General features: G+C 39.3%; 1 protein-coding gene across 2 annotated transcripts; it reads right to left on the reverse strand.

The window, feature by feature from the left end:
• On the reverse strand, nucleotides 1–1,464 carry LOC134867847 (ribosyldihydronicotinamide dehydrogenase [quinone]-like). 2 transcript variants are annotated; one of them, XM_063888709.1, is made up of 6 exons: nucleotides 1,304–1,464; nucleotides 1,027–1,194; nucleotides 816–946; nucleotides 629–742; nucleotides 449–550; nucleotides 1–327 (listed from the first exon to the last, which is right to left on the reverse strand). In XM_063888709.1, the coding sequence occupies exons 1-6, from the start codon at nucleotides 1,305–1,307 to the stop codon at nucleotides 58–60; spliced, it is 789 nt and encodes a 262-aa protein (XP_063744779.1). In that variant the 5' UTR covers nucleotides 1,308–1,464; the 3' UTR covers nucleotides 1–57. The 2 variants fall into 2 exon arrangements, with proteins under 2 accessions (XP_063744779.1, XP_063744778.1); XM_063888708.1 differs by having other exon boundaries at nucleotides 1–357.
• Nucleotides 1,465–10,175: the final 8,711 nt, after the last annotated feature.

The raw sequence follows: 10,175 nt of genomic DNA on the forward strand, positions 1-10,175 counted from the left end.
TTATTGGCCAGCTTTTATTTATCATCATTAACAACAAACTTGACAGTCATTCACGCTTTAGACTCCAGCTTTCATCTGGTTGTTGGGGGGCAGGGCCTTGCCCAGGTGGATCCCCACAGTCAGTCCAAACTCCTTGCCGGCATGTTTGGCATGGACCTCAGGCTTCAGCTGGTAACCAGTCTTCCCATCAAAGCAGTCTGAGGGAGTGAAAGTAAGTGGGTTTTCTCCCAGGAGGCCTTGCATGCGTGTGCGCCAGCCCTCTAGCATGGTACCGCGTGCCTCAGCAGGAACGTGAGACGGCGCCCAGAAGATCTGAGGTGCCAGAACCTGGAAGCCACAGTAGTGCAGGATGCCATTCTGGAGAATTTAAAAAAAGTGTTCATGCAGTCAAATGTTTCCTCTGGAACAGCTCATATGCTTTTGAACATTATTCATCCAAATACAATACCTGCAGTGGCCAAAGGGTGACATTCATGTCTCCATTAATGCCATTTGCACTGAACATGGACTCCTGAGATCCAGTGGTGAAGGAGAGCATGGCCTTCTTGTCCTGTGGAGAAGAAGTCAAGATTTAAGTAGGGCGAAATAGCTTGACAATAAAGGCAAACTTCTTGAGTTGCTTTGTTACCTTGAAGATTCCCTGGCTGTAGCGCTTCTCATGAGTGAAGGCATAGCCCAGGGTGAGCACCCGGTCCATCCAGCCCTTCATGATGGCAGGAACAGTGAACCAGTACATCGGGAACTGAGAAGTTGGGCTTAAGGTTAGTTCAGAACAGAGGCATGGCTTAAAAAACACATTTTTACTCTGGCCTTACCTGGAAAATGATGAGGTCTGCCTGAGTGAGTTTGCGTTGCTCTTCCATGATATCAGCACAAAGGTTTCCTCCCTCCCATGCCAGTTTGGTCTCCTCTGCGTAACGGAAGTGATCTGCATTCTTAACGTCTCCTGCAGGGAAAATAAATGTTTGCTGCAAGTCTGAACACCAGTTTGAAAGCTAAACTATTTACTTTCAGTGGAGTATTTACCAATGATGTCCTCAGCTGTAGCAGTGGCTTTAAACTTCATGGCATACAGGTCAGATACTTCTACTGTGCATCCCTGAGCAGTCAAAAATTCCACAGCAGCGTCTTTGGCTGCTGCGTTGAATGAGCCAGAGCTCTGGTGTGCATACACAATCAACACTTTCTTTGACGCTAAAACAAGAATTAGAAGATTCAAATGAGAACACATCAGTATAGAAACACATGTATGAGATTCAACCAAGCTATCAGCAAACACAAGAACACAAAGTTACCAACATACGCATTTGGAAGCAGGAAATTCTAAATGCTGGATTTTACAATTAGATCGAGTTGATGGCTCATACTAGAGCAAACTGAAGAAGCTGCTTTTATCCTCCACACCACTCAACACACTGCCTTCTGGCTCATTACTCATAGGTGCTGTCAACCAGCAATCAAGGCCCCTGACCAATCAGCTGGCAACTACAAGGACTCATCAACAATCTACTATCTAAGCTTCATGTTTTCATTTTAAATGGGCAAAATAACTTTTCTACAACTCAAAACCAAGTATATGTACATTTTTATCCAGCTGCAGATTTAGCCAGTTTTTAACAACGGATACACTTACAATAGTACTGTTTAATATTCCATTCCTCCAACACCTAATGTATATACAATATCCTACTTTATAGTACTGCTTATATCTGTGTTTATTTGTTATTTCCTTTTGTATTCATTTTGTATGTATATTTTATACATTTGTCTGTATTGCTATTTTATTTGTTATTGAGCTGCTGCAATGTAAATATTTCCCAAATTAGGATCAATAAAGTACCTACCTACCTATCTATCTGTCTATCTATCTATCTATCTATCTATCTATCTATCTATCTATCTATCTATCTATCTATCTATCTATCTATCTATCTATCTATCTATCGTCTATCTATCTATCTATCCGTCTGTCCGTCCGTCCGTCCGTCCGTCCGTCCGTCCGTCCACCTATCTCTGTCTATCTATTTTTCTCATTCATGGTAAAGTGTGCTTTTCCCATTTTAGCAGACCCGGAAAGTGACGCAGCGTAGATTTTTCCCATCTCTGTTTATGCTTCTTTCATACAGTCAGGATTCCGATATTTGAGAGCATGCGTGTCTGTCTCTGTAAAGATGTTTAAAAGCTGTGTGCCACTCCTCATGTCTTCAAACCACATGAAGCAGATGTGGCACAGTGATCCTCTCACTCGGGTGTTACTGGTTTCCAGCAATGTTTTCCTTTACATTACTTTGCTCAGTTGCCTGCGGTCGAACCCACTCACGAATGTTGCCCTGTAAAAAATGAAAAAAATGCTCAGCAATGGACATCAAAGGCAAGAGACATGAGCTGGCACACATCTGGGACCAAAACCAGCCCTAAGTCCCATCTATCCAGCCACTGTGAGGAGGAGAAGGAGGAGGAGGAGGAGGAGGAGGAGGAGGAGGAGAGGTCAATAAACAATTGCTACATATTAGCACAAACTGTACTGAAAACACCACACGATTGAGACATATGGTTACACTTTTTAAGTTACCTTTCACCCCATTGTCTCATTTTCCTTTACTTAGAGAGCATGGATTTGTGAATCATTGTTGAAATTCAAAATGATGATGCCTTCTGGTGTTTTATGGTGCATCCTTTTCACATCTGCGGCCTATGTTTTCCACATCATCCACACATAAGTGCTTCTTATTGAGACTGGCTGCATTCCCTCTGTTGTAATGGGATTAGATCACAGGTTTTCCTACAAGTTATTTTTTTATGACTTATTTGTTGCAGCATAGTATGAAGTTCTCATAAGTATGTGTCACACTCCTGCATGTGTCAGATATTTAGGTGTGTGCGCTCAAAGGCTTGACAGAACATCTGCAGCCCACCTTTAGGAGCTTCAAAACCACAAACATGCAGTTATAGAGAACATATGGGCATTAAAAAGGTTCATATTAAAAGAGGCTTTTTGCTTGCTTCTCATTATAATAAATGCTAGTTAATGAGATGAAAATGTAGCCTACAGCGCCATCTAACGGCCATTGTGAGGAACTATAGCTTATTGGTCCTCGGCCAAACATTAAATAAAATGCTTAGAATTTCGGTTACTAAGCAAACTTTGAAACAGTGTGCAAATGTTCGAAAATTATAAAACAAAAATTGGTGTATGTATATTTTATTGTACGGGGTTTTACAAATAAGCGGTAGAGCCAAAGAATCAAAGTAAGTGGTCAGCATTTTCCCAATATGTCAGTCTTTGGATACATCTTTGTTTATTTTGTTTGTTTTTTAGAGAAAGGGAAGTGAATATCAAACATACACATGATAATTAAATCAAATCTAAATACATTTTTGAAGAGCTGTTGTCATTGGCAACGGCATTACATAAAGCTTCCAAAAATAAACAGAATACTAGTTGTTGATGTACACTGTGTGTTTGTTCGCCTGAAAACAAAATCACTGAAAAGAAGCAAGATGGCGATGGGTTGGATGCTGGGCTAACATTTCGCCTCTATGCCCAGGAGCCAAATTCCCCATTCATCCATTTTACTACTATACAGAAAGCTTCCTCCTGAGTTTTACCACTAGATGGTGACATTGCCCGGTGACTATAATAGTGAAGAGATTGATATGATGTCGTTTATGTTTTAATCACAGTTTGTGAATATCTGCCAGGGCTTGAGGAGGCTAAGACCGAAGTGATTAATAGCCATCCAGATGGTGAGTCATGAATTGTGGCAGTATACTGGCAGAACAGAATCATTATAAAGCATGCAAACTGCAACCTTTAACAGATTAATGTCACTGATCTAATCACTCTCGAGACCTAAGTAAACAAACCTCAGGGATTTACTGCGATACGTTTGGCATTCTCTCAGCTCTGCTGCCTGACAGGGTTACAAATTCAAAGTCATTCAAGTTTTTTCAGATGGAGGAAGTTTAAGTCTTGCAGACACGTCTAAGATACAGTATCTTCAAAACATTTCCTCTCCTTTTTCACTATTATTATATGTATCTATCACCAGCCCAGGATTTGCTATGTACTATATCCTCTTAACAACAGTTAATAGTGAATTTTTGTTATAATCAACTAGAGCAATCAGCACTAAGCGCCATGTTGCATCACCTACAGATAGACAGTGGATGGAGACAATGGCAGGAGTGTGATCACAATCCCTGCTAGAGGAACTTAATGTTTCAGATTGTCCCACAGTTAATTGTATATCACACCTGGCATGACATGCGACCAGGTGTTTTAATAAGTTTGCATTTCTGTCTGTTCTTATATCAGACCAATAAACTGACCTCAGTTCAGTTATAAAAGGCAATAGGAGTCTGCTGACAGCTGTGGCTGAGAGTTTCCTGGCAACGGATGGTGCAAAAATAAGGACAGACACACGCCTGTTCTGCAACAAAAAGGGAAATGCTATTATGCTACTAATGCTATCTTTCATGGGCCAGTCAATGCAACATCGTCTCAGTGTACACTCACCTTTTCTTCTCTTCTGTCCTTACTTAGGATAAAAAGTCACTTATTGTGTTTTGTGAGCCAAGTAGCATTTTCCTGAGCCACAGTCCCTGAAGGCAACAGGATAAAGTGATGTTCACTGAGCTTCACGTCTCGCAGCGAAACGCTGAGTTATATTGTTAATAGAGTGGATGACAGAGAAACCTTGTGCATATTGATTTGATGTTACAGCACATGCATTTACTGAGCTAAGAGGCGTTGCTTCCAATGTAAATACTCTGAAAAGTCTCCATATTTATACTTAGGGTGTCTGACATCCCTCCACTGTCCATTAAATGCCCCTGATGAGTTGGAAACAGGTGTCCTCTGTAATGGTTTCTCACTGAATTGGCAAAAGTAGAAAACACTCACATAAAACCACAGTCCCCTGTGTTATTCTAAGGTGTACAACAAATCCATCAACTCCGCTTTCCCATTTAAGCTTCTCTTCATTCAATTATATTTTGTAAATGGTCTGTTTACTGCCTCATCGTGCTCCTCCGGGTGCTCTTCTTCATACTTCACAGTTGGGAACGTTTTGCCCAGGCCTGACAACAAAACAGAACTAAGTGCCAGATGTAAGTGAAATTGTTTAAAAAAGGTAGCTGTGTGTTTGTGTATAAACAACAGACAATGATACAACTCTGTTTAATTAAATAAAAGCACAGCTCTTAACTTGACACTACATTGCATTATATATGCATGGCACAACATTGATACCCTTCAACAGTTCAATTTAAATGAAGTAAACATGTGTTAAATATTAATTTCTGTATAACAAATAAAATGTTGTTATTTATGAGTTTGTGAAATAAAGTATTGTCAGAAACAATATAATTTATGTAACCTATTTACCTTCTTCTCTTCCTCCACACCTCTGTAGCCACGGTGACAAAGCTGATCGATTAGATGTCATCTGAATCCAAATCAGCAGAAACCATATGACAGCAGATGGTTACCAGACCGAGAGCAGAGCCTGGGGAAGGGCTTGGCAAAATAAGGACCAAATCAAGATTAAACAAATTTTGCTCATTTGCATTAGGAGTGTTAGCTAAACCGGATTGTCACAGGAACAGGCAAATGGACATGACAGAAAGTAAAAGTGATAGAAATTAAGAAGAAGTTAGAAGGATAGACAGCAAGTTGAAGTTAATCTTGCAGCAATATATGCCAACACAAACTCCCCCCCCCCCCTTTTACTGTTTGTTCACATGCATGTCATTTACATACTTGCATGCATGAGCAGATGAGGAGGAGGAGATGAAAATGTGAGGTTGGTGGCTCTGACCTTTAAACAGATGGTGTCCAGACTGAGACAGACAAGGAGTTATTAAAGCAGGAGAACTGGTGTAGAAAAAGAAGGAGGGGAAATATTACATAGACAGAACCTGAAAGTCCTATATGATATGTTCAGAAGGGAACGCTATGTGCTCTATTAATTTGAAGAAATAAATAGTTTATTAAAATGTCCAGCTGGGTTCTTAAATCTTCATGGCAAGGAATCATTAAACCTCACCAGGTGACTGAGCTCATCATGAATGCTGAGTTAACGTTCTGAGAGATGTGGAAGGATCTAGCGCTACTCAATAAGACCTACTTCAAGAAGTTTTCCTGGTGAGTTATCATAAAGAAAATGTGTAGCTGGACTTCGTTTCAGCACCTGAAGCTGTCCATCATTGGTCCTTTTAAACCAGCTGGCTACATGCCACGGTATTGATGGTTATAAGGTCATTAACGGACATTTCCTTTATAATGTACATGACGATTACAAGTATTCAGAAGATAATTGAACTGTTCAATGGTTTTGATAGATCAAAGGGACATTTTGAGATCCAATAAGAAAGACAGAATTATACAAAAAAATCATTGATTACGGCAAATGTATCTGTTCAGAACATATTACTTCTTATCATCACATGCATTGATATTCCTGGAACTCACACAACCTCATCTAACCTTACTAAGAGGCTCTGTGTGTTCTGCATGAACAGGTATTTTGCAATCTTGATCCACACTTTATTATTTCCAAACATCCCATATTTGGCATGTATACATCCCTAAATAACGACAAGGCCTTGCTTCATCAATGCAGTTTTCACTTTTTTAAAACATGGGATGATGATAGTTCAGGGGGTCTAGAGGAAATTGAGCAAAAAATATACTCCCAAACCTTAATAAACAACACAACAAATCCTCTCCAAATCCATGAAACAGCTGCATTAAGTATATCCAGACTGAAGATTTGCCAAATAAAGAATGCACTTTCTTCTCCTTAGAGCAATGTGGTCCTTACTGAGAAGGGTGTGCAAATATTGATGTTTACTAACAACAATTCTGGGAAATCTTCTTCATCACAATGACGTGTCTCTCTTCCTGTGATGAGCAGCAAATTCAGGCAGGGTGGCATTTCCCAATCACCAAGACATGAAGTGATCACATCTTTGAGAGAATGATAATGATGTTAGCCATATGCCAAGGCCGTCTCCATTACCACACATGATCCCCACTGAGCGTTTATGGTGCCATCTCTGACAGTGTCTGAGGAACCATTTCCAACCATTGGCACAGAGGTGGAGGCCCATTGGTGATTAACTCACAATGATAATGCTAGTGACGATTACCACTGACATTTCTCTCAGACAGGAGCAGATCACAAAATCAAATGCCAGAACCCCAATAATATATATAGCCTATAATAGCCTACAAAGACAAAGTAACAGCCTTTATTCTGTATGTAGTGGGTAATGCTCTCAAAAAGAGTGCAATGCTCTTGAATGCAGCCCAGGGCCTGACTACTCCCCCAACCACTCCCCCTCATTAGGGCTGCTTGTAAAAGTCACCTGGCCTTTGCCCTGCCCTTTGGCTCTGGCTGTCAAGGTTGGTGATACAGGCAGGAAGTATATTTTAATACATGGATCATTTGGCCTCCTCGATCTCTGATGTGTTATGCTCACTTGCTGCTTTCTAACAGTGTGTCTTGCTTCCCATTGTCCTGCAAACCAGTAGTTGGTTGCCTCATTCCTGTGGTGAGTAGGACCAGAACGTATGAATTGTTTGTTTGCCACATGGTGAGTCATTTTTAACCTCCATTTCACCTTTTTAGGTTCACCTGTTGTTTTGCATTGGTCTTGTAGTGTAACGTTTATTTTTGAAGATAACTATTCTCTTTGCTTACTAGTTGTTTTTTTAACATAGTGTTTAAACTAACTGGGATCTTTTTGTTTTCCTTTCTGTTTTAGTAGTTCCCTTTTTGTTTTTAGAAGAGCTGAGTGCTGGTCATTGGTGGGGCTAGTCACTGTTTGCTATTGTGAAGAGCACTGGGTACATGAGTGAGTTACTCTGTTGTGACTGCACCTGGTTAGTATTTGGTAGCACCCTAGTTTCACTGAAATTAGCCTGGCATCCTATTTACTGCCATCAGCCCAGTTTAGTTTTGGTTTCTTGTTCATATATACACACACTTTCAATGTTAATTACGATTAATACAAATTAATTTATATTTTGAAACGAGTCCGTCCCTCTTTTGGCCTCTTGATTATTTGTGGAGTTAAAGGTTTTGGTAAAGCATTTCCTTTTGTCTATTTCCTTGGGTGCAAGTCCCCAGGTGGTGCTGCTGATCATTTTGTCTTCTAAACATCTCATTTAGTATAAATAATATTCAAACATACAACCACATGTAGATGTGTTGGTTGAGTTTTTTTCTAATTGTCCTTGTATTAGAAAAAAACCCTCCCCTAAACCTCCATCAACACAGGGCCCTTTACGTGCTGCAAACGGCAAAGCATGTGCTCTGGTGGAATGAACTGCTTATGCCCAAACCAAATGTTGTGCACTGTGTATAGATCCACAGCTATGGGCTATATAAATTCTCATCACAATATCAGTCTCTTCAGGAAAAAATGTTTTTTAAAAACTGGGGGGATTTTTTCTTTTGGCAATTAGACTGTAAAACAGATTTCGCTATTTCTTCAATTTAGACACAGGTGCTCACTTGACCTTATAGGATCCGAGAAGATGTGGCGTCAATGGAAGTAGTTTTGCTTCTAGCAGATTGTAATCAATTTACGATCATCGAAAAAACGAATCTGCTAATAAGTTCACCGGCTTGTAACCTTTATAAAGAAAAGGATGCAAGTCAAACTGCCATGCACGTACGTAAGTGCATTTCATCTGCGGAGAATGAAAATGAAAGCTGGGCTCTGTTTTTCAACAAACACTCACCTCGCCGTGTGTGTCGTCACTTCGCTCCAGTTTTACGAGAAGACTGGGGTGTGTTTTGCGCACAAGGCGAGTTTGGGATGGAGAAACATGCAGAGCACAAGCCAGACGTTCCCTCGCTGAAGGATATGATGTGCACCTGAAACCATGACTGACAGCTCACAGGACAGTACTGAACGGACCCGAGAGTTGTTTTCCTCCCTTGTCTTTCAGTACTTTAATTTGACTTAACTATAAAAACAAGACTACATGGAGATAACTTTTCGCGCTGATGCCTGCCCTGACTGTGTTTTAATGACTGAATGCAGATTCAACATGTGAGGTTCTTCAATCAAACGGCTCTGTTTTTTTTTATGTACAAGGTAAGTTAGAAACAATGTTGTTTACCAATTCTGCACTTTTTGCAGTAGTGATTGTGCCGTTATGACCTGAGCTGGTTGCGAGCTTAAAATATTTACCATTTTAATAAAGCATGTCAAATAAACTATAACTAAACATGAGATTTAAAATACAACATTAAATACATTATTTTTAAAGATTTTAAAAATAAATCCTAACCTGCAAGCTACGCCTTTAACACAAGAGGCTGCTCGTCTGCTACATAAGAAGTTTAGCTTGGAATAAACTACTATTCTGTTGTGGTCAAATTTAATTTCCTTAAACAAATATGGGAAATGCCAGACAAGTGTTACAAAACATTTGCTTTGGAATTTGTTGTAATTATTTGCTTTTTGATTCGATTGTGTTTTGGTAATTCTTTTGATATAATTATATAATCCTTATTCAACAAGAATAATTTGCATTTGTTTTTATTGTCTTTATGTTCTTTCAGGACCTCGGACAGCGTAGCTCTGTGAGATTCAAATAGATCATCCACTGGGTGGCAGCAACAGTACCTCTTATTTTAGGGTCCTTTGTTTCACCAAATGAAACTGTAATAAATCTGATTATCAAAGCAGCAACTAAAGATGCAATTAACAATACCAAACGGTTATCATAATGACATACAAATAAAGGCAAACTATTTTCTTTGTTTTATTATAAAAAACAAAACAGGTAGAGCATGTTTTCTATGATTTGCTTCATTAAGTTCACCTTACAATTTATAAGCTGTTTGAACTGAGATCTTCCATGTTATAAGATGTGTTTAGCGAAGAAAAGAAGCACTCACAGCTTGTACTGTAAGTAAAAGTAGTAACCATTGTGCAAAAATAATCAATTGCATATAATAGTACAAAAGTATTAGCATAAAAAAGTATTACCTATACTAGGCTAATAAAGTAAAAGTACTCATTTACCATAGAAGCTCATTTCTGAACAGGATAATCATCATATCATTATTATATTCAATTAAATAAATCCCTCAAATCATCATGTTGGGCTAACTGAAATCTATTTTCTTCAGGATCTTGGAGTCAGAAAC

This window comes from Eleginops maclovinus, chromosome 7 (genome assembly GCF_036324505.1).
Source record: "Eleginops maclovinus isolate JMC-PN-2008 ecotype Puerto Natales chromosome 7, JC_Emac_rtc_rv5, whole genome shotgun sequence".
In the NCBI taxonomy this organism is placed as follows: domain Eukaryota; kingdom Metazoa; phylum Chordata; class Actinopteri; order Perciformes; family Eleginopidae; genus Eleginops; species Eleginops maclovinus.